Source organism: Cimex lectularius, unplaced genomic scaffold, assembly GCF_000648675.2.
Source record: "Cimex lectularius strain Harlan isolate CLEC.00 unplaced genomic scaffold, Clec_2.1 scaffold62, whole genome shotgun sequence".
NCBI lineage: Eukaryota > Metazoa > Arthropoda > Insecta > Hemiptera > Cimicidae > Cimex > Cimex lectularius.
The window spans coordinates 1662828-1688850 of NW_019392785.1; the positions used below are offsets into that span (position 1 = coordinate 1662828).

Here is a 26023-nt window from a genome sequence, read left to right on the forward strand (position 1 = left end):
AACTTTTTGTCCCCATTAAAACCGAGTATTTAAGTAAAAATAACACATTTAAAAAGAAAAAGTTTATTGCCTAATTTTTATTTAGAAATCGTGAGATGCGGTCTGGTGTGATGTAGGGTTCAGAAAAACATTTTCTTTATCGTGCCAACGTTTCGATCTTTATTGAGATCATCTTCAGAGCTTGGGATTGACATGGATCAATCTTGTAGTACAGATCAATTACATTTAATTAGNAGGCCCTGAAGATGATCTCAATAAAGATCGAAACGTTGGCACGATAAAGAAAATGTTTTTCTGAAACCTACATCACACCAGACTGCATCTCACGATTTCTAAATAAATATCAATTAACGGTCACTAATCACCACACATTTATTGCCTAATTCTAAAAATCAATTATTGATTAAAGCCCAAAATAAAAAAAATAAGAACATAAAAAAAGCTTTTTGTCATCTTTAATCTTTAATATGGAGTATTTCCACCTTTGGCAAGAATCACGTCTGTTATACGCCTTTGCATTCCTTGAAAAACATTTTCTGGTAAAAAGTTGAGGAATTCTTTCCCATCCATCAAGAACAGCCGACTTTTCAATGGCTTTAGGAAATGGCCGTTGATTCTTTGGTCAAAAGATGCTTTTTAGGGGGCCTTCGGTTGTTCGGCAACGACGTCTTTGTGGCTGGGTCCCTTGCTACAAGCCTCCTTGGTTTTGTACGTTTTTCGTTTCATTTCCTCCAAGTGACTCTAAAAATAAAACTATTGAAAAAAACATCAAGAGACAATAGTCGGTCTGACATACCAGTATTAATTTTCTGTCTTCGAGTCTCTGCCTTCGTACAAACAGCCTTCAGAATACGGTCTAGCCAAAGTTGATTTCTTCGAACTGTGAAATGAATTTTTCAGGACTCCATTTATAAGACGGGGCTGCTTCATATGGCAAGCCCTTCTTTGCCTCCTGTAAGTTGGAAAACGACTTACTGCGAGTAGGAACTGTCTTTTTAAAAGGACTGGATTGACTCAACTGCACGGAACTAAGGAAGTAGGAAGGTACAATAAGCCTGAAGGCTGCAGTGCCTGGGGAGCACAACATCGCTTCCTAGCTTACTCATTACGGGTGCTTATTTTGTAATTGAGAGGTTTCCTCTTTGGAACTGCGGGGTGATGGTGTTTGAGGAGCTTATCCTCGATGTTAGGCGCGTTTCGGTTTTTCATCTGATTTCACATAGATAAAACGCCGAAGAATGCGACTAGTCGAACCGAGTAAAACAGCAAAGGTAGAAAGATAAAAATGATCGGCAATTACGAAACTTCTTATTTTGTAGGTCGATCGTTTCTCATCCTGCCGGTCTCTCAATTCTCCTTGCTGATTTTGTCTGTCCGGCCCCTTTTAAGCATTTCGACGTCAAAACTCTTACCGAAATTCACAAGATATTTCGCAATGTTGCAGCTTCTAAAGAATATTTTACCACGTCTTAAGTTCTCTCGTCGTCAAAAAAGTACACAATACCGGAGTCCTTCTTGTCGAGAGAAAATGGGCCATTTGAGGAAAATAAACACCTCGGTATAATAAAAGTTTGAAGAAGGGGTGCAATGAAGTAAGAAGGCCGATATAAATCTTTTGCAGTGGTCGTCGAAGGCGGCTGGCTCCACCCCCGGTTGTGCGTCTGCTCGGGGACAACAGGTGGAAGTTTTCAGTCCAGCTCGGGGTTGCATGCCACTAACATCTCCCGACCCGACACGCTAACAACACTCAAAAACAGTAAGTACATCCGGCCAGGAGAAAAATTAAAAGAAAAGAAGTCGAAAACTTCAGCCTGGTCTCAAGAAAAAAAAATTAACTCTTTTTACAAAAATTTGGAAGACTAGGGTGCTTTTTTAAATTTTAGGTCGCTTTTATCCAAAGAAACAAATTTGTTTAGGGATTTTTCAAGTGACATTGTTTTTTAAAATACATTATCCTAGGGCACAATTAAAAATTATATCGAAAAAAAATTATAACTCGATCCATTGCCCGGCCTAATTATATAAAAAATTTTTTGAAAGACATAAAATGTCAACTTTATATATTTTTGTAGTCTGACAACGATTATCAAGTTGAAAAAAAAAAATTGATATCACCGGAGCTTAAAAGCTGCATTCACTGAACTTTTGCCCTTGAGGAATGGATTAGAAAATTTTATGATCAAATCTTTTAGAACCATCTCCAGAGATGATCATTTTTGGTCTATCGGCTGTGCACAAAGCTACAGCATGTTCGAATTTGTTAACTAAATTTATTGAAAGATCGTAAATAAATTTCAGGAATTTTAAGATTTCTTCTTGAGGGGTGATGGATCTGTGTTCTTTCCGACCATTCTGGTCTTCCGATCTTTCAGTTTGTCAGTTGTGTTCGGCATCACTTTTTGTAAAAATAGTTCTACTCACAGACTGTTTTAAGAAGCTATACGGATTTCAAGTATCAAATACTCATCAGGCGGAATATTACAATTTTTGATTATTTGTAATTTGTAATCAGATTTGTAATCTTCAACCTGACGGTGATTTTAATACAAGAAATCCGGATAGATGCTTAAAACAGACTTTGAAAAGGACTATCTTTTCCAAAAATTCAATGAGGTTCAGATGTTGCTGGATTGCTTCTGTGCCTAGGAAAGGAATGAAGTGTGTAGATAATCCACACAGTTAATTGTGTGTATGGATGTGTAGATATGACAGCAGTGTAGATGGTGCAGATGGACCTGCAGAGCAGTGGCTTGCACGTTGGTTTCGGTTGTGTGATGGTGAAAAAATCGGTGCCGATTCTCACTTTAAACCATTCGATCCGAGAGGAAAGACTTCAGGATGAGATAGTAGGTGTGAGGGAGAATAAGTTTTAACTTATAAGAAGACCGGGGGTCCGGAAATACTGCTGAGCAATATTGTTTGTTTTCAAAAACCGAAGATATGGTGTCGACTACTCTGAAGCACTGCTGAACATTGGAGGGATTGGAATCCAAAGTTTTCAGTGTCGTTTATGGGAATTAGTATTTTAAGAAGGAGACTCCAAAGATTTTGGATAAATTAAGAAGGAGGCTTATTGATCTATATGAGTATGGGGTACAGTGGGATTTGTATGATTTTTTCTTAATTGGGTTTATTATAGTTAATTTTCTAAATTCTAAACTTTTCCAAATTTAAAATCACCAGTTGTCTATTGTTAAAAATAGTCGATAAAAAGTCTTTTGTCAGAACGCACTAGGAAGAATTGTTGAAATCCTTTCAGCAATTTGACCCGGTTGGTAATTAACGATCACCTCTGGGTCGTCCGATCTATACAAAGACACGTAACTCCTTTATTATACTTATGTTCAAACTCATCTGTGTCAGGTTACTTAATCAAAAAAGTCGAGTCGAGTACAACAACAAGCAGACAATGTCGAGGATGAATGAGGAAGATCCTTGAAGTATAGGCTGAACATTCAAACCAACCCAATTATATTTCATAGTCCGATTGACCAAATGACTTCTTTCAATTAAAAAGCTAGTGTCACGAGCGGGATTCGAACCCACGACCTTCGGCTAAATACGCCGCTGCTCTAACTTGAGTTATCGTGTCTTCGATCCACTGGGACACCAACATCCCATCTCAACCTACCTTTCGAAGTGTATCTTTACGAAAGCTCTCCGTGGCCATTTCATTTGTCGCCGAGAATCGAATCCTGATTACACGACATTTGAAAAATGGCAAAAAAGAGGGAAAATTCGAAAGGTAGGTTGAGATGGGAAGTTGGTGTCCGAGAGGATCGAAGTCCCGACAGCTCAAGTGGTAGAGCAGCGGCGTATTTAGCCAAAGGTCGTCGGTTCGAATGCCGCTCGTGACACTAGCTTTTCATTTCAACCAATGCTTTACATAATGATTAATTAATTGAAATTCAAACCAACGTTCACATTTATCAAAACACATTTTTAACAAACGAAAACTGACTTGACCTGGTAGAATGCATAATTTCAAGATGGACTCTTAGAATGGAAGGGCAAACTCGGTAATATTAACGAAATTTAATAAACAGTTTGGATTTATCGTCTGACAACGTAATATGTTAATTATTGCACTCTTTTGATTAAAATTCAGAAAATTTTCGAGACAAGTTGATCAGTTATTGTCTCGTGAAAATTATTCTTGATGGCAATTTCCAACAACTTAAAAAAACTCATTTTAAAGTTTTATTAATAAACTGCATTTTTTTTCAATGTTATCTGAAAAATCATTATTCGTTAGTTTTACTCGAATATGTGTGTTAATAAATTTTTGTCTTTTTGTTTGGTGTTGATAAATAATATTTCTTTTATATTTATTTAGAAATCGTGAGATGCGGTCTGGTGTGACATAGGTTTCAGAAAAACATTTTCTTTATCGTGCCAACGTTTCGATCTTTATTGAGATCATCTTCAGGGCCTGGGAGTTACAAACATTGTTTACATATTACAATTACATTTTGGATGTGGAAAAGTTGTTTGTAAATCCCAGGCCCTGAAGATGATCTCATTAAAGATCGAAACGTTGGCACGATAAAGAAAATGTTTTTCTGAAACCTACATCACACCAGACAGCATCTCACGATTTCTAAATAAATATCGATTAACGGTCACTAATCACCACACATTTCTTTTATATTTCAAAACAATCTTTATTAATAGGAAAATTTATTATTTATATGCCGGTGAAAAAGAACCCCAGCTGTAATACTTATATACAGTGTAAAATTTCAAACCTGGTCTATTCACGAGTGATGTATAATGCAGAGTGTTATAAATATTACTCCTCGTACGCCCAAATGATCTTTTCATTTTTTAAAAATAATTCTGTTTCTGGTATGATTTTCTGTACTAAAGGGGGGCAGATTTCACGGAGAACCTACGATTGTGGTCAGCATTGTACTTCAACTTTCCATAAATTACCTTGGATAAACAATATCATTGTTTTTCTCCTTCATCCCAATAAACATGTAAGATGTATATGTAATAATATTCGGGATGTGAAATAAAGGGTGTCTTTTTAGATCTGGCTGAATTTGTCTTGAACTAATGACGCTATAAAAAAAGTGTTTAATATTAGTTTCACATTTTTACCTTTTTTCGGAGAAAAATTATACAGGGTACGACAAGCCCAGTTTAACGTCAAAATTTCAAATACGACACTATACAGGGTGTTCGGCTATTTCTGTTGCAAACTTTGCCCGTAGATTCTACATTCAAAATGGAACCAAAAAGTTCTAATTAACTATGGCCATAATCTCAACATTTTCGGAGTAATTTCACTTTTTCTGATTTTTTAAGATTTCGCGACTTTGCTTCAAACAAACAATGCTAACTCCAAAACTAAAAGGTTTTCGACAAATCAGTTGATACCATTGAAAACTGCGATAAATTTTCAATAAGGTGTGATCAATACTAAACTTGTAAGCCTTCGTGAAATAAGTGTTTTAGTAGCAAGAATTTTGCTTTTTTTTTAAGTTGAAAAACTTACTATGGTGATTCTAAACCACTATTTACAAACCTAGAGACCAGGAAATTTCAGAAAACGTATCCTTCAACCACGATTTTTTCTTTTCCTTCATCAATTTCTTCATCTTTGAAAAAAGGAATTACAAAAAGTATATTAAAATTAATTACACTAAAAAGGATATTAAATGGAGTAAGTTTTCTGAAATTTCCTTGTCTTTAGGTTTGTAAATAGTGGTTTAGAATCACCATAGTAAGTTTTTCAACTTTGAAAAAAAGATTCAATGTTCTCGCTACTAAAACACTTATTTCACGAAGGTTTACAAGTTTACTATTAATGACACCTTATTGGAAATTTAACGCAGTTTTCAATGGTATCAACTGATTTGTCCAAAACCTTTTAGTTTTGATTCATTATTGTTTATTTGAAGGAAGGTCGTGAAATCTTAAAAAAAATCAGAAAAAGTGGAATAACTCCGAACTGCTGAGGTTCGGAACGAAGTTAATTAGGACTTTCGGTTCCATTTTGAATGTAGAACCTACGGGCAAAGTTTGTATCATGATTAGCCGAACACCTGTATAGTGTCGTATTTGAAATTTTGACGTTGAACTGGGCTTGTGGTACCCTGTATAATTTTTCTCCGAAAAAAAGCTTATTTCACGAAGGTTTGCACGTTTAGTATTGATGACATCTTATTGGAAATTTAATGCAGTTTTCAATGGTATCATCGGATTTATCAAAAACCTTTTAGTTTTGGAGTTATCATTGTTTATTTGAAGCAAGGTCGTGAAATCTTAAAAAATCAGAAAAAGTGAAATAACTAAATAACTCCTAAACTGTTGAGATTCAGACCGTAGTCAATTAGGACTTTTTTGGTTCCATTTTGAATGTAAAATCCACTGGCAAAGTTTGTAACACAAGTAGCCAAACACCCTGCTTATCCTGACACATCATTTTAAAGGACTTTTTACGCTGAAAGCAATGGTAAATTGGCTTTAAATTGGTCAAAAAAAGATAAGACAAAAAGAACCGAGTTAAATATTTATTTTACTGTATGTTAAAATAAAATAAAAAAATTAAAAAAATAGAGATCTACTCAAGACTTACAATTTTAAGCCGTATCGCTTTCATCTTGTCCATCGACTTCGGTACTCTGAATATGACAGGCGTCTATCGTTCTTTTCACAAATGTCGATTCTGATGAAGGCAGTTTTTCCATACATCCTATGAACTGATCAATCCAGGTTCACTTCTAATGGTATACTAAACCATTGGAATTTTCGAACGAGGGCATAGGAAAATCCGGAGATTTCGTACTCTAGTCATCATCAGATGGTTCTCACTATCAACGTTAGTTGTGGACTTCAAAGAAATAAATCAATTGGGCCTTATTTCTATGAAATTAATTTAAATTGTGCTCAGTTCCTCAATTTATCGAGGATGGTTTTACAACACTATTAGATGGCTTTTCTCTTAAACAACGACAAAAAATGATTCTCCAGCTTCATGGATGCCCCGCGCACAATTCTTTTCAGATGAGACCTTATTTGAATCTCACTTCCGGGATAGGTGGTAGGAATTCATTGTTGGCCTCCTCGGTCACCCGATTTAACTCCACTTGACTATTTTATGTTTGGCCATTTAAAAACCAGTGTCTATGCCAACCATAATCAAACAACCTCAGTCGAAGAACTGCGGCAAAGGATAAAAAATGCTTTGCAATCTATCTCCCCTGACTAAATCGCTTTGAGCAACAAGAGTGGTTAAAATTTTTGCCACTTTACGCAAGGCAGGCAGTTTGAACATGAAAAGTGATTAATAAACAGTAAATCAAATACCAAACTTTTTGCCTTAACTTTCTCATTTTTTGACCAATTTAAAATCCAATAGCACCATTGTTTTCAGCGTAAAAATTCCTTTAAAATGATGTGTCAGGATGTACAGGTTTGCATTTGAAATTTTGAAGTAGAATCTGAGGTACCCTGTATAATTTTTCTCCAAAAAAAGGTAAAAATTTGAAACTAAGCTAAAAAATATTAACACTTTTTTGTTTTTTTGATAGCGTCATTGGTTCAAGAGAAGTTCATCCTGGCTATCTAAAAAGGACACACTGAATACTACGCATTTCAGAGGTATTGTATCCCCTGTTCTGTACTTATAGCACACCGTTCCTAGCTCATTACTAATTGAATTAGGCCCGGTTTCAGCAGTTGAATTTCTTCCTCGGCTATGTTTTACATCCCAAACCTCTTATGAGCAAATATGGCGCCATGGTTGGTTAGTTGGTGTGTTGGTATCAATTCTGTTCCTTTGCAGAATCTTTGCCGTGTTGGGTTATGCCAATCTTCTTGAGATGCCCATTCGGTCTGTAGTGACCTGTCAAGAATCCTGTTTTCTTTTAATATTTTCTTTAATTTTTGAATTCCACCGTTTTCTCATTTTCATTTTGTCTTTTGGTCTGAGATACTCATTGACAGTGTGAATCCCTATGGCACAGGAGAGCTGAGGACATATCAGTACAGCAGCCCCTTTCCTCGCAAGGGCGTCAGCTCCCACATGTCCTAAGACCCAGCAGAGGGTGTTCAACAAAAAAAACCCTATCGGATACTTTTCAGATAAGATCTATATTGACAGTTGTATTTTCTTATTTCAGAAGTCCCATTGTAATAAAACACATCATTTTAAAAAAACAAATTAAAATTTCGTTGATTTTGATCCTTTCTTGAAGTTAGATTTTAGTAGATGTACTCGCTTCGGCGGTACATAAACTAAAATTGGAACGACACAGATTTTAATAAACAAAGTTCGTAAATCCTACATAAACACTGTTTTATCTAAGCCCTAAATAATTTTTTAATTTAAAGGATTGAATGATTTGTATCAGGAATCAACTTGGATGCGCCTGTTTTCGCTTTTTCTTTCTATTTTCACTATTTTCTTTCATTTTATCACCAAGTTCTATCGTAGCATAACTGAAATTTGAACCACAACTAAAAGGCAAAGAAAAAACTTTTTTATAGATAGAAAAATTGAAAATTGTTTCCGTAAAAGCCTATCAACCTGTCGAGTCCAATTTTGTGAAATTGAATTTTTTAATTTTAATTTATTGGAGTAAAAAAATCATTCTATCATGTTAGACATTTAGTTAAAAAATAAATTAGGCTGGCGTTAAGAATGTTCTCCGATCCTTTTTAGTCCTGTCTTTGATTGAATATGAAATTCGTCAAAATTACGTTTGAAGACGTAGAAAAATCTCCTCACTAAACGAGAATCGAAGCGAGAAAATCGTACCACAATTCCAAGACGTAAAATATACGGAGGATTATGTCATTGAAGATTTATACTCCTCCCTCGATTTTCAGTTTTCTTCTCCTATGGAAAACGATTTGGAAAATGAGTTTATTTTCCACTCGAATTAACAGCCAGGCGAGCGGGTATTTCGGCAAAGTTTTGATGAGTTGCAACTTTAGAGTTAAAGACTTAAGGTTGTCCCGGCCAAGAACTAAAGATGTGGAGAGATATGCTGGAGCCTGAAGTTACACAAATTTTCATCCGCTGTACAAAGAAACAATCGTTTCTTCATGAAAACGTGTGGTGATTAGTGACCGTTAATCGATATTTATTTAGAAATCGTGAGATGCGGTCTGGTGTGGTGTAGGTTTCAGAAAAACATTTTCTTTATCGTCCCAACGTTTCGATCTTTATTGAGATCATCTTCAGTGCCTGGGATTTACAAACATTGTTTACATATTACAATTACATTTTGGATGTGGAAAAGTGAATTTATACAATGCAAAATATATTTTTTATATATTCAATTAAAGTATTTCTACTCATTCAAAGTCTTTGTCTTCTGTGTAATTGTGCCATTCTTGCGTGTCGAGAGTGCCAGTGAGATTTTGCTATTTTGTGTTTATATACATTGGATTTTGAAGGGGTGGAGAAGGATGTCGGTATAGAAAAAAACTTTTATGAAAACTTTTTTTCATACAATTTACAGCGGTGTAACCTCACTATCACAGTTAATTAATGAAAGAAAAAGTTCAGCTTGGAATGATTAAATTTTTAATAAATGTGAGTTCTTATGCTGAATCGGCATTGAGTCAGATATTCACCGTTTATTGAACTGGCCAAACACGTTTCGGCATCGCGCCATCTTCAGGGAGTGACTATACGATATTTGATTCCTACACGTCTGATGCGTTTGAGCAGTTCATCCAAACCGCGAGTAAAGACGGACCCAATGAGCAAGAGTTCACCGATTCACACAGAATCACCTCTAATGCTCAAAAATCCGCTCTACTTTAACAGATTGTTGTAAAGTTGAAAATTCTCTCAGCAAGTGACCCACAGAATGTAATCTAACTATGTGATTAAAGCTGGTTCTTAATGAGTACAATTTGCTGAAAATTTATACACCGTCGATGGTTAATACGATTTAGATATGATTGTTACTAATCCATTTACGTTTTAGTGGTCAATTGACCAAGTTACTTCTTTCAATTAATTATTCTTTCTATGTAAGGTCTTGGTTGAGGTAAAAAGTCAATGTCACGAGTGAGATTCAAGCCCACGACATTCGGCTTAATACGCCGCTACTCTACCACTTGAGTACACTTAAGATGGAGAGTTGGTGTCCGAGAGGATCGAAGTCAAGCTCAAGTGGTAGAGCAGCTCCGTATTTAGCCAAAGGTCGTGGGTTCGAATCCCGCTCGTGACACTAGCTTTTTCATTTCAACCAATACCTTACATAAAGATTAATTAATTGAAAGAAGTCATTTGCTCAATCGGACTACGAAAAATAATTGGGTTGGTGTGAATGTTCAGCCTATACTTCAAGGATCTTCATTCATCCGCGACATTGTCTGCTTGTTGTTGTACTCGACCCTTCTCGACGACAAATGAAATGGCCACGGAGAGCTTTAGTAAAGTGTACTTCATTTTAATTCATTAAATTCACTAATTTCGTGGTCCGCTTGACCAATTAATACATTACAATTAATTAAGGTTTTTAGCTGAGATGAAAAAAAGCTAATGGCACGAGCGGGATTCGAACCCACGATCTTCGGCTAGATACGTCGCTGCTCTACCATTTGAGCTATCGTGACCTCGATCCACTCGGACATCAACTTCCTCTCTCAGGAGGGAGAACTCATAAGGTGGGGTTGAGATAGGAAGTTGATGTCCGAGTGGATCGAGGTCTCGACAGCTCAAGTGGTAGAGCAGCGGCGTATCTAGCCGAAGATCGTGGGTTCGATTCCTGCTCGTACCATTAGCTTTTTTTTCATCTCAGTTAAAAACCTTAATTAATTGTAATTATTTAGATCGTTGATGACCAATATGATTTAAACATCTCTGTCACTATTTATCGGCATAGCAGAAACAAAGAGAAACTTGAAATATTATCAGCACTCAACTATGCCAAGAGGAGAGACATTTGCTCCAGATGGTGCTACAATTTAAAAAAAAAGGTACAAAACATTTAAAAGCAACATTTCTCACATTATTATAAATTCATACCTTTTTGAGTTTGGAGTGCTTCTTTAGCAAAGAAATATGTTTCGGACTGCCTGGCATTTCCCTAGTTGAATTGCTGACAATAAGCATACATAAGTTCCTTAAGTGCACTCAACGCAAGTCGGAGCAAAGGTTTGAAGAATAAAATAGTTATGTCACAATAATTATGCCGATTTGTAAATTTTACGAATTATTCTTATTGCTTTTATGCTTGCTAATACTTTTATGAAATGCTAATTTTTCTAGAATTTTAATTGTTTATGTAAAAACAAACAGAATTAGAGAGTAGTAGAAGCCTTAAATTTTTAAGTCCCTACAGCATTTAGTTCTGTTAAGATTTGTTCTTCTATTCTATGCAAATCGTTTCCGTCGTCAAACATAAGCAAATGATTTATGTTTCATTGTAAGCGAGATGTCCTTGGGGCCTTTGGATGGTGGCTCTTTAATCAAATCAAGAACTTTCTAAGGATGTTAAGCCCCGAAAATTCTTTTATTCCCTTTTGACAAAGAGACACCCGCTCGTCGTTATGTCCGGCACCTTGTTATCTCCGTTTTTCCATGCCGAGATGACGACTTCAAGTATTTGCTTAACACACCATTTCCTTTATACTCTTTGAGAAGGGCCGTGACGTACGCCAAAAGATCCGTATACATAAAACCGAAAAAGAGACCGCTTTCTCTCCGCACTTTATCGAGTCTCGGATTTTTAAATTTTGGATGAACAATATTGAGTGATACGTTGAAAATGGATTCTATGCCGGTTTATACTTTCGGCCATTTTACTACTCTCGACACTATAAAGCCCAAAAGCTTTGGTGCTCGTATAACGTTTAAATGTAGCGAAATACGCTGTCACGCTTTTTAGGAGTTACTAAGCCAGTTTTTATTCTCTAATAAAAATAACACGTTACTAAACCTTTGGGCTTAGTTGCTTAATATAGAAATATAAGAAAATTGGTCAGTTGGTACAACAACTATTGTTCTAAACACTCCTTCCTTTCACGAAATGTATTTTTTCTACTTATGTATTTTCGTTTATCAAGACTTGTACCAGAAACAGCTTCTGTCCTATAAAACATTGACCTCGGCCAATTTAAACTAATGATAATGTAGATATTGAGACCCATTGATTGGACAGTTTAAACACAATAAACGACTGTTTTCGACTGTTAAACTGATAGAAGTTCCCTATGGTGAAAAATTGTCTCATACACAAAATAATTCTACTACAATTTTTTTCTCATTATTTCCAATTGCACCTGTTCATACTAAATATTCGTATTATTCATAATAATTTATAAAACTTTTTTTCAGTTTTTTTATATCTACTTCAATTTACTTGTAGCTTCCAGAATGCTAAAAAAAATTTTTCTCGTGCCAACGTTTCGATCTTTATTGAAATCATCTTCAGGGCTCAAAGTGTTTGTTTTCCTTGTAGATGTGTCATTCTTGTGTTGTGTTGAGAGTGCCCACATAACACGATCAAAATGCATTAACACAATAACAAATCATTTACAACACCTCACTACAAATCAACACAACATATTTCAACAAACATATCCCAAAACCAAAAAAATTCTTAGAAATAATACTGACATACTCATTCTTTTCTGCTGATAAAACAAAACAAACAGTAGCAATCAGCAAAAAAGAGTACAAGGAAAAAAATTAACAAAATTATCAACGACACAAACACATACAGCACAATCAAATCAGACCCTTCCCTTTTCTCATCAAACAGACAAACAAAATCCTTCAAGAAATACTTAAACAAAAGAAATTGACGTATACACCTACAAATCACACCAAAACAACTCTTTAACGTCCCAGAAATGATACGGATCGATAAAAACAAAAACCTAATGACCCTCTAAGACCAATAATTTTATTTGTAAATTATCCTACATACAGTATGACAAAATACCTAACCAACATACTCAACATTATCACAAAGAAAGGCACTCTCAACACCACAGACAAGAATGATACATCTACACGAAAACAAACACTTTGAGCCCTGAAGATGATTTCAATAAAGATCGAAACGTTGGCACGATAAAGAAAATGTTTTTCTAAAACCTACATCACACCAGACCGCATCTCACGATCTCTAAATAATCATTAATTAACGGTCACTAAACACCACACATTTAAAAAAAGTTACACTATTTAAAAATAAGTCTTGTTCGAGCGCTTTACGCACAGTTTTTACTAATTTTGGTCAGAACTGTCAACTAAACAAATAAAAAAACTGCTGCTAATTCACTAGCACTACATTCCTTGGCAATGTTGGTACTAATTCTGTCTCCAAAGGAATTTGAATAATTATGTCAATTTGTAGACGCGTCTGAGATTGTTTTTCCCTGTTAATGATCTTAAAATAGGAAGAAAGCTTAGCAGATAATAATTGAATTTTTGACAAAGAGTTTTTAAATTAAATTGAAAGTTCTAAAAGAAAATTGAACTCTTTTCAATGCTTATTTTAGATTTACCCTAAAATGAATAGTCCAACAGCTACGAGTAGATTTATGACGAAAACCATAGATAGTTAAAAAACATATATAGTGTATATAAATTTTATTGCATATAATTTTTAATTTACAGTTGTATTTCCAGGGCATTATTACATCTTTTTCACTTAGTCTGCATTAAATATACAAAGCGCTTTATTTTAAAATATTCATTAAACATAAAATAATTGACAATTAATTAAGGTTCTTAGTTAAGATGAAAAAAAGTTAATGGCACGAGCGGGATTCGAACCCACGATCTTCGGCTAGATACGCCGCTGCTCTACCACTTGAGCTATCGTGACCTCGATCCACTCGGACATCAACTTTCTATCTCAACCTCACCTTATGAGTTTCACTCCTTTTTGCCATTTTTCAAATGTCGTGTAATCGGTTTGGATTCTCGACGACAATTGAAATGTCCACGGAGAGCTTTAGTGAAGGATACTTCATTTTAAACTTATTAAATTCACTAGTTTTAGTTACACGACATTTGAAAAAATGGCAAAAGGAGGGAAAACTCATTCGGCGTATCTAGCCGAAGGTCATGGGTTCGAATCCCTCTCGTGCCATTAGCTTTTTATCATATCAACTAAAAACCTTAATTAATTGTAATACTTTAATTGGTCAAGCGGACCGCGAAATTAGTGAATTTAGAGAATAAAATAATTTAGGGAAAAATATATTTAAAAAACCTTAGACATTACTTGTTATTTGGAGATGGTGAGATGCGGTCTGGTGTGACGTAGGTTTTAGAAAAACATTTTCTTTATCGTGCCAACGTTTCGATCTTTATTGAGATCATCTTCAGGGCCTGGGATTTATAAACACTGTTTAAATTATACAAATACAAACACTTTGAGTAAGTACAAAAACTTTGATTGAGTCTCAAATTTCTTGTGTTAAATGAATTCACTTTTTTTACATCCTTCATGTATTTGTATAATTTAAACAGTGTTTATAAATCCCAGGCCCTGAAGATGATCTCAATAAGGATCGAAACGTTAGCACCATGAAGAAAATGTTTTTCTAAAACCTACGTCACACCAGACCGCATATCACGACCTCCACACACCCACACACCCACCCACCCACATTGTATTTAAGTTTATTCAAATTTTGCATTCCAAAAATAGGTTTAGTTTTAAACATAAGACATTTAAAAATAAAATGTTACCTAATTCTAAAAAAACAAATGTTGAGTAAAGCATAAATAATAATAATAATAAAATATAAAAAAGCTTTTTGTCATCTTTAATATGGAGTATTTCCATCTTTGGCACGAATCACGTCCGTTAAACGCTTTTGCATTCCTTGGAAAACATTTTCTGGTAAAATGCTGAGGAATTCTTTCCCACTCATCCAGAACAGCTGACTTTTCTATGCCTTAGGAACTGGGTTTCGCCGTTGTAATCGTCGCTTAAGTTGGTCCTAAAATTGCTCGATTGTGTTTAAATCTGGACTTCGAACTGGCCACACCAAGCACTCAATTCCAACTTCATTCAGGTCATCCTAAATCCTAGATAGCAAGAATCCCTCATCGATGTGGGGGGCAAATGGCACTACTTGTTCTGGTTTTATGTTTTGTAAGTACCTCCGGGAAGTTAGAGATCTTCCTCGCACAATAACCAATTCGGTGCGGTCGTCCATGGAAATGCCACCCAGTACATCAATGACCACATGAAATACCACCGGAGGAATCATACAGCATGGGACATACCTTTCTCCTGAGCGTCTCCTGTAAGGAAATTACCCCCGTCTGTAGATTTCAGGCCAACTCTCACTTCATCTGTAAAGAATCATCCCCAATCTTCCAATTTCCAATTAACATTATCGCATGCAAATTGAAGCCTGGTTATTTTCTGAGCCGTGGTATGAAAAGGTCCACGAGCCGGGTGCCAAGCCATGAGGTTATTTTCATTCCTTCTCCTTACAACCCTGGTGGAAATCGAAACGTTTCGGGCGTGTCTTATCAAATTTCTTATCTCGTTTCGGTTTTGTAAACCCTAATGACGGATGAATTTATCGTTTCTCTCGTCTTTACACCCAGGTTGACCCCGTCCTGGGCTTATAGTGTGACGCCCTGTTTCTCTGAAGCGCCGAAGAACCCTTCTTCCTGTATATACACATTCTGTATATATTCCTATATAGGGTGTTTTAAAGTTTGGGGCGACTTCGCGCTGGCCATATCCTTCTCCTAATAATATCATGACCCTGACTGTCACATTCACTCAAACACCTAATTAGAGATATTGAAAAATCCATTATATTCCGTGGACGGATTGACCAAATAACTTCTTCCAATTAATTAATCTTTATATAATGTATTGGTTGAAATGAAAAAGTCGGTGTTACTAGCGGGATTCGAACCCACGACCTTCGGCTCAATACGCCGCTGCTCTACTACTTGACCTATCGTGACCTCGTTCGAATCCCGTTCGTGACACTAACTTTTTCATTTCAACCAATACATTACATAAAGATTAATTTTTTTAAGATATTTATTTTATTTACTGCTATCTGTACATAATATACATTGAGCAAATAGTTATGAACTAATCTGACAGACCTGTCAGACCAGGAGGCAGTGGGGAGAGAAACCAACTTTTATTTAATTGGGGGGGGGAGTAAAATTTAATTTGGTGGATTAGATAGAAGGTCACGAGGCCATCGTCGTTTTAAACGGCGTGGAGGATTGTAAGGGTGAGATGTTGAGGAAAGAGTTAGGGCTAGTGAGTTAGGATGGAGGGAGAGTTTAGAGTGAAAAGTGAAGAAGCGTGTATGGATAAGATCTTTCACGAAAGGGATTTTAAGATCTTTATGGATCGTTTGATTTGTGACGTAGAAGGGAGCATTGAGGATACGGCGGAGAACTTTAGATTGAAAAGACTGAATTCGTTGGATATTGGATGATTTGGCCGAGCCCCACAGCTCGACTCCGTAGGTCCAAGTAGGTTTGATGAGTGTTTTGTAAGCGGTTAGTTTGTTATGTATGCTTAGTTTTGATTTTGGTCCAAGAAGGTGTCTGAGTAGTCCATATCTTTTGTTAAGTTCTTGCCGTTTTAATCGTATGTGGGTTCCAAGTAAGTCTACTATCTAAGTAAAGCCCAAGGTAGCGGACTTGGTTCGATGGTGGTATTATTTTGTTGTAAATGTGCACTGGTGGACAGGTTTGTCGTTTAAGCGTAAATGTAACGTGTTGGCTTTTTTGTTCGTTTAACCTGATCCGCCACAGATTGCACCAGTTGGTAATAAGGTTCAGGTGTTGTTGGAGTGCTCCTGTTGCTAGGATAGGATTGGAGTGTGTTGATAAAATTGCGGTGTCGTCCGCGAGGGCTGTGATTTGTGTGTTTGATGTGTGGGTATGTCAGCAGTGTAGATGGTGTAGAGGATTGGGCCTAGGATACCTCCTTGTGAAACGCCAGCTTTGATTGGTGTGATAGGTGAAAACTCGGTGCCGATTCTTACTTTAAACCATCGATCTGAGAGGAAGGATTTCACGATAAGGTAGTAGGCCTAGGATACATTTTAACTTATAGAGGAGGCCGGGGTGCCATACTCGGTCAAATGCTTCCGTGACGTCCAGAAATACGGCTGAACAGTATTGTTTGTTTTCTAGAGTCGAAGATATCGTGTCGACTACTCTGAAGCACTGCTGAACAGTAGAATGGAGAGGTCGAAACCCAAATTGATAGTTAGGAATTACATTCTCAGAGGCAAATATAGGAATTAATCTTTTAAGGAGGATACGTTCAAAGATTTTGGATAAAATAGGAAGGAGACTTATCCAAAAACAAAAGGATGGGGCACTGGCGGATTTGTGTGGTTTTGGTATTGGTGTTATTAAAGATAGTTTCCACTAGTTAGTTTAATAGTTTAAAGATTAATTAATTGAAAAAATATTGAAAAAAGTTGAAGAATAAGAATAACATGGAATGAAATCAACCAAGGGCAAAGATTAACTGAAAGCGGTCTTTGGGCGAAGCAGAATGGAAGGTCATAATAATAATTTTTGTTCAAATGGGACTAATCAGTAAAAAAATCAATAAAGGAAGTAAACAAAGAATTCTTTTACTGTTTATTTTGACTACTATAGTTCCTAATTACTTGTAATTAGTGAAGAAAGATGAAGGAATTTTTTTTTAACTAAATAAAACGGGTGAGGGGGTAAATTTGTCCATCAGTTGATATTGTTAGAGAAATCATACAATTTCAAAAGATAGCTAAGTGATGAAATTAGCCACTGATTCTTTGGTCAAAAGATCCTTTTTAGGGGGTTTGTTCTTTGGTCTTTCTCTGCACATTATTATTTAAAATTCGGAATCCATTGTCATTTGATTTCTACAAAAGGAATTCAGGCATTTCTGTTAAACCGCCTTTTGAATTATCAAAGGTCAACGATTCATCACAGCTGAGAGAGCTGGGTGACAGATCTGTTTCTGTAAAAGGAAAAGATAAAGTCAGTTTTTGTTGTCTCGACCAGATTACAAAAATGGTTGTCTAAATTTTACGCTTTCTTTCCAGATGATTTTAAATAGAAATAAGTGAGGAGGACGTCTAATTTCGCTTAGAAAGATTTCACCATTTTTCTCAACGTTGATCACTTGTCAGTTTTGAATCCCTATTCAGGCCCGGGAGGTTTTCATGTCTTTACAAGGAAAGATATCCAGAAATCTATTTCGTATTATTACAAACCACGATGTTGTTATTCGTATGTACCGAGGAAAATGGGAAAGAATTTTCAAGAGAGGAAGGGTAATGAGTGAGATTTGTGGGTAATTTAAAAAAAAAAATCCATCTTGAGTCGCAGGAGGCGAGGGGCGGTTTAATCATCGACAAGGGGTGAGGAGCACTAATCGCCTCTTATTACTTGACCTCCACCTCAGTGTCATCCCTCTGCATGGCAGATTTTCTCAACCCTCTTCCCCCCAAACAATAAAACGACAGAAAAAATGACAACTTTTCAATAGCTCAGATCGGCTAATTAGTCATTTTTGCATTAAAAGGCATATCAATTAATCAAGTTACCCGTTCGTGGTTTATGGCGCAATTAGCCGGCTTCTTTTCAAAACGGTTTTTGTTCCGTTTATCTGTACTTTTTCCCACCTAACATCATAATACGATTTTCTTATACGTAGAAAAGAGATAAATCTCTGACATATAAACAATATATTTTACCAAAGAAACTGCGAAGACAAAGGTGAGAAGGTTTAAACGATAATTATCCAGAATAATAGGTGAAAATGTCAAAACCTCTCCTACTTATTGATAATGTTAACACTACCGCAAGACATCTTCCTTGTGGAAATTCACCCTTTGACGATTAAAGCTCTTCCGCCATTTTAGTGGATTATTTCCATTAAAGTGATAATTGATCAAAAGAGAAATCATTCACCACCCCTATTGTCTCTTAGGATAAGTTAACCAAAATCTGTTATGTATATGATAGTTTTACCTTATTTACTACCAACTGCATAAATTGGTAAAAGTGCTAGCATATAAAATACCCAAATCACATATGAATGGAACATTAAAAAAATATGATAATTTAAATGAAATTATTGCTTTGTCCGAAAAATAATGCAGATTTATGGTTATAAAATAAAGATTAAATAAATGATTTTAAATATTATTTTTTATTGTAGAAATGTGTTTAGTGACCGTTACTTGATGATTATTTGGAAATCATGAGATGCGGTCTGGTGTGACGTAGGTTTTAGAAACGTTTCTTTATCATGGCAACGTTTCGATCTTTATTGAAATCATCTTCAGCGCGTTTTTTCCGTGCAAGGAAAAGAAACACTTTGAGCGCTGAAGATGATCTCAATAAAGATCGAAACATTAATTAAGGTTTTTAGTTGAGATAAAAAAGTCAATGGCACGAGCGGGATTCGAACCCACGATCTTCGGCTTGATACGCCGCTGCTGTACCACTTGAGCTATCGTGACCTCGATCCACTCGGACGCCAACTTCCCATCTCAACCGCACCTTTTGAATTTTCCCTCCTTTTTGACTTTTTTATCTCAACTAAAAACCTTAATTAATGTTAATATATTAGTCGGTCAAGCGGACCACGAAATTAGTGAATTTAAAGATCGAAACGTTGGCATGATAAAGAAACGTTTCTAAAACCTACGTCACACCAGACCGCATCTCATTATTTCCAAATAATCATCAAGTAACGGTCACGAAACACTCTCAGGGCTCAAAATGTTTGTTTTCCTTGTAGATGTGTCATCTGTCGTGTTTAGTGTGACACATCTGCACGGTAATAACGCGCTGAAGATGATCTCAATAAAGATCGAAACGTTCGCACGATAAAAAAATGTTTTTCTAAACCCTTCGTCACACCAGACCGCATCTCACGACCTCCAAATAATTATTTCTTATTAATTACTTCATCATTCTCCATACACTTCTCCCAGCGTGATAGTAACTTGTCTATAACCTCTGACTATAATTTTGAGTCTTTATTATTAAAAAATTCTATAATAGCATTGTCTAACGACTTTTGATCGATAAATTTTTTTATATTGTAAAAATGGTAGTGGTAGACGAGAGGTCTGGATAACAGAGAGGGTTGACATAACCTCATAACCAAGATCCAATAGTTTTCGTGTTGTCACATGTGAGACATGGTGCCAATCGTGGTCGTGTGACAGAATAGGTATTTTCCGATTGACCAAAGATGCTTCAATAATGCCAATTTCTGATGTATTGCTTCAATTTGAGAGCAATATATTTCGGCTCTGATTGTTTTGCCAGGATTCAAGGAGCTGTAGTAAATCAGCCCAAATGAAGTCCACCAAAGAGTCATCGTCACCTGTTTTTTATATGTTGGGGCTGTGGAAAATGTTGTACTGCTTCTCCTGTCATCTTTTGTCCAGAACGTGTGCTGTTATCGTAGAAAATCCTCTTTTCATCACAAGTAAAAATTCTATCTAGAAAAGTTTCGTTTTTGTTTAAGCAAAAAAGCGTTACGCAAACGTCATAACGATGGTTTTTTGGCATACCATAATGCATGAAGAGCAACTTTAGAGCTTTTTCACCTTTTCAATTGCCTTAAGGTAGTCAGCGACTTTCTATTTGCAAAGTGAACAATTGTCTGCAAGTTCTCAGGTTTCTGAGGTTTTCTGCGACCAAAGCTGGCAGAATTTCATCATCTAGGGAAGAAATCCTTCCACGACCTTCTTTATCTTCAAGGCTAAATTCTCCCTTGAGAAATTTTTTAAACCATCTCTGTGCTCTCACTCACACTGCTTCAGACTTCATTAATGTTTCAACGAGTTTAAACTCGTAAAACGAAATTACGCAAAAATCACGTGTTGACGTCTTAGTAAAAACTGAATTATTCCCAAGTAACGAAAAGCTACTGAAGTAAACAAACATTTTTATTTAGAAGAGGGTTGAAAAGTGTTGACATTAGTAAAAAGAATAATCCATCAAACGTAAGTTTATTTTATGTAGAGGTAATTGAAAAAAAAAACATAAAAACCTGCATTATTTTACGGACAACCCAATATTTACTTTGAATGACTACGATTTTTTTCCCACATCCACCTCCCCGCCGTACCTAAGGGAGACCCCATACCGGCGGACCACGGCCACTAAACTAATTCAAATGGGATGCAAGTTTAGGAGATCTTATTTGTGCTTAACGTCGTCCTTCGACCTTGCCCTGAAAGGGAAGACCCAAGGAAGAAGGGAAATATTTTTCTTATTATTAATTTATCTAATCTAATAGGTCTCCCCCTTGCTGGTTAATCCTTTTGAATACACTTTCTAATAAATACAATATTTTAATAAATAAATAACAATTATGGGTACAAGGAGTAACCAGCCCGGAATTAAAAGTTCAGGGAAACGCTAAGACCTAACAAGTAACTTATCATAGGAAGAAAAAGAAGAAAAAAGAAAGGAAGAAAAAACTAGTCAGGTACTTTATCCCCTATAGCTCGGCAACAGGCTTGAGGACCTCAAACGTCCTCTTTTCTTTAACCAGTTCGTTGAGGGTCGGTGGCCAAGTGTGGCGGAAGAGGAGCTTTAGTGGTTCCCTCACACTCTCAAGGAGGGGGCAGTTGAATAGTTTGTGTTGGTCACTGTCATCCGCAGTCGGGACACAGTGGACTGTTAGCTCTACGGAATCGGTGCAAGCAAGCGTTGAAATTTCCGTGACCTGTCATTATTTGTGTGATCCAGAAATCTGGTTGGATCCACTTTGCTCTTGCTCGGTCCTCAATACTGGGTAGAAACTCGTGGGTTAACCTTCCCATGGTGCTTCTGTCCCATCTTTCCTGCCACGAGTTGTCCATCCAAACTGTAAGGATCTCCCGGATCTGCTTTCTAGGTGCAGTTCGTATCCTGACGCATCCAAATTTACCATTGTTGTGAATGATTAAGATAACATCAAAAATACGAAGATTATGTCAATTAATGAAATTTCAATGATCTGGTAAGCGAAAAAATAGAAGAGAGAAAAGAAAGAGAGGGAGGGACCGTTGTATTTACAAAGAATGACTAAGTTTTTCTTGATCATTTGTGACTTTGCTATCATTTTCGTAAGATTGAAATATTACTTGTAATAAGATTAAATGAATAGAAATAATATTTTTGAAACATCAAGCATCCCTATTACCCTTGAATTGAAGAAGTCCGTGCGGTTGTCACTCTGAACAACTCACAAGCATATGACTAGGTATCAGCTGAGGAAACTCAATCTTACTCCTACCACGCCTGCAAATCATATTTATCTGTCTTTTCATGTAATCATAGGTTTTTCTACATATTTGTCTTATGCATGCAGGCATTCCTCAAAGAAGTATTCTCCCAACACTATTCTACACTGTTTACCTTCCTCTTCACTTCATATTTTCCTGTTATACATGTCATACGGTGCTCCTCCCTCCTAAATCTCCACACCTTGGAACCTTCAAGGTTAAATACAATCTTATAGTCTTTACCTCATATCCCACCAGTATCGCAACCTATCGTATTTCCACGACAAACCTCAAAGTCTACTAAATAAACCTTATAGTGATACTGGTGACTGAAACGGTGGTTAGCTGTACAGCTAAGGACGGTACACCCGAGATGACAGTCACAAAGTCTCTACCTAATTGGGAAACATTTACGAATTTGAGTGTACAACACAAGTGAACGAACACAGGATCAAGGTATGGTCTTGAAGAAGAAAGCCAATTTAGTTGCTAGCTGCCAAGTGTTCGACCTATTTTAAGGTATCCCTATGGTCATCAGGGCAAAACAACCTTAAATACGTCTATAGATTTACACATTTAAGTTTTTTACAGGCGATCTCGAATTTCCTAGAAGACCGATTCAGTCCCATCAATGCAAAGGAATGTAACAGTATTGAACAGTGGATTATACTTGTCCTTGTCTATGTGTGGTGTTTAGTGACTGTTAGTTAATGATTATTAACTAACTCAGGTCGTGAGATGCGGTCTGGTGTGACGTAGGTTTTAGAAAACCATTTTCTTAACATGCCAACGTTTCGATCTTTATTGAGATCGTCTTCAGGGCCTTGTGTTGCCTCCATTTCAACAAAATAGTTCTCTGCTTGATAGCCGATGCATGTTTCTTCTCATTGTTGGTGATGTCCTCGTAATGTCAATGGCACTCTCAACACGACACACAAGAATGACACATCTACACGGAAAGCAAACACTTTGAGCCCCTTCACACCAGACCGCACCTCACGATCTCCAAACAATCATTGTTATATTTGATGATATTTCGATTTATTTTAAATTTGTACGTCTTTATTGGGATCATCTTCAGGGCCTTGTATTGCCTGCATTTCATCACTAAATACCACATATTTCTACACGAGAATAAAGAAGAACACGGTATTCTATGAACAGATTTCAACTACATATGGACACCAAGCAAGGTGTATTCTGAAGGACATCGTCAACAATGAAAAGAAACATGCATCGGCTATCAATCAGAGAACTTTTTTGTTGAAATGCAGGCAATACAAGGCCCTGAAGATGATCTCAACAAAGATCGAAACGTTGGCACGATAAAAAAAGTTTTTCTAAAACCTACGTCACACCAGACCGCATCTCACGATCTCCAAATAATCCTTGGCAATGTTAGGTCAAGGAAATTTGATATTGCTTGAAAAAAAAACCCTTAAATATGTTAATCTGTAAACATATTTAGGGTTGTTTTGCCCTGATGATGACCTTAATGTAGGTTGAAAGTTTGGCAGTGGAAATTAAATTAGCTTTCTTCTTCAAGACTATACCTTGTACCGGGGTGTTCGTAAGTGAAAAAGTGGTCGATAGTTCTAATACTGAAAACAAGCCAGTCTTCAGAAATTGACATTTCCACATTGATGTAATGTTTTCAAAATGTTTTTCTAGTTAGGATGCCTTGGTTAGTGTGGGTGTTCGGATATGTGGCGATGGTGATCTCACCGACCGTCGGGACGATGCATTTCGACGGGATGACTTACCTGCGCCAACAGATCGGCCCGGACGCCAACTACGCACTCGCCCTGGACGATAACGCCTACATCCCTCAGACGTACGACCCACCTCCCAGGAACCCTTCGTACGGTACGTCATCCGACTCAAACCCAATCGGTTGGGTCCCCCGTTCAAAAGACGTTTGTTTCTTTTCCAGACGAGGACGTCGACTGGCGAAGCGTGGGAAAGCGCGCTTTGTCCGCACTTTCCCGTTTTAAGCCGCTCACCTCGGCGTTTTTGCGTCAGCGACCCATCGAAGAAGAAAGAAGGCGGCAGGCCCGTTTCGCCATGCTGGTGGCCAGGAATAGCGGCTCACCGCAGAGGGTTAAGGGTGGACCCCTCAGATACGGAAAACGCTAGACTGGATTATTTTTATCGAACCTACAGAAGAAGAGAAAATTAATAATAATATTAACACGTCTGATTTTTTTTTCAATCCCTGTTTGCTGACCTGAGCGACACGTGTAGCGACGATTTTCCAAAAACTCATTTCAGACAAAATGCCGATAATTTCAAAATCAAAAATCAAGTTTAAAAAACCACATCTCCTTCCATTACTTCTAATCCAATTCTATCTAAAACAACGCTGTCATATATCATTTGATGTCAATTCCTTGCAAAATAGATTAGATATATTTTTATTTCATTATTTCACATAAGAAAAGGCAAAACATATAATAATAAACGCGGATTAATTAATTACCTTTCAAGTACCACTTTGATTAACCTTTGCACTAAGCAGTCTTTCTGAAGAAAAAAATCAATCTACTTGTACTATTTGTCCATTGTACAGTCATACTCTCGTTGTTATTGTCAGTCAGATAAGATAAGTTGTTAAAAAAAACATACACTAATATTCTTAGGTAAAAATAGATTAAATGCATCGTTTTATTTATTATTCGTTAATTTACGATTGTTTTTCACCATCTGAGTATGTACAGGTTTTCAAAAGTTATAATATGGTAGAAAGTTTTGTTGGGTGTTCGCCTTATGAAATGATTTTCTTTTTTTAAATATTACTATTTAGTATTCTTGCTTAGAAAGGTTAAAAATCATAAAAGCAGACTGATATAATTTGTATTTCTATTCGCCATAGTAGAAAGTATTATTTACATTATAGACAATATGAAAACCACGTGTCTCCTTATATTAATTATTGTATATAGTTGAAGATGGATGTTAACGCTTTTAAAAATTGTATTCCTTATATTTAAAAAATTATGTAAAAATTTTTAAATCTATGAACAATGAAGATGTAAGCCTGTGGTAAGGATTGTATAAAACGTAAAATAAAATTTAAAAAAGCCTAAGTAAAATAAACTTTTTTCTTTATCCTACGTTGGCGTGTCGGAAACGTCCGAATAAATTTAAAGTTGTCTATGTTGTAACTTATTTGTGCTCATGATTTGAATTAATAAATTTATCTCCCTGGCCTTTTTTTACATTTTGATCTTAATTTGCCTTTACTTATATTCCCCTTAATGTTATTTACCTGAATAAGGTAGCACTTTCAAACTGGAGAGTTTTAAAATTAATTTATTCCGTCCGTTTATCCTGCTGTTGAAAATGTGCCTTCAACGTTGGTGAAAGGCGATAAAATCTGCAGATGTACACAGACATTAAAATTATTAAAAAAGTTTACGTTCGGTCCTACCGTCCAGATGTTTTTTCGGATCGCCTGTCTAAATGTAAGTAATTTGTCGTATTTTTGCTGGTTTCCTACCTTTTAAGGACAATGAAAAGTTTCGCTTTGAAGAGGAATTTTTGTAACGTCGACAGTTATGTATCTAATATACATGCCTGCCTTGTATACTCTCAAAGACAAAAACCCATATTTATTTGTTTACATTCTACAATTATAACAAATAATAATTGACTTCGACGTAAACACAATATTAATCATTTTTGGTTTACCTTTATAGAGTAAACATCCCGACCATACCTAACCCTTTTACACTCTTTAGATTAAAAATAAATAAAAAGTTCAATTTCAACCTTTCCAGAGCCAACTTGTCAAGTGAGT

At 36.2% G+C, this 26023-nt stretch overlaps 1 protein-coding gene across 1 annotated transcript; it reads left to right on the forward strand.

Annotated features, from left to right (window-relative positions):
* Positions 1-1598: 1598 nt before the first annotated feature.
* Positions 1599-25428, forward strand: LOC106666432. The gene is made up of 3 exons (XM_014393631.2): positions 1599-1756; positions 23896-24090; positions 24158-25428. The coding sequence occupies exons 2-3, from the start codon at positions 23901-23903 to the stop codon at positions 24358-24360; spliced, it is 393 nt and encodes a 130-aa protein (XP_014249117.1). The 5' UTR covers positions 1599-1756; positions 23896-23900; the 3' UTR covers positions 24361-25428.
* The last annotated feature ends 595 nt before the right edge of the window (positions 25429-26023 follow it).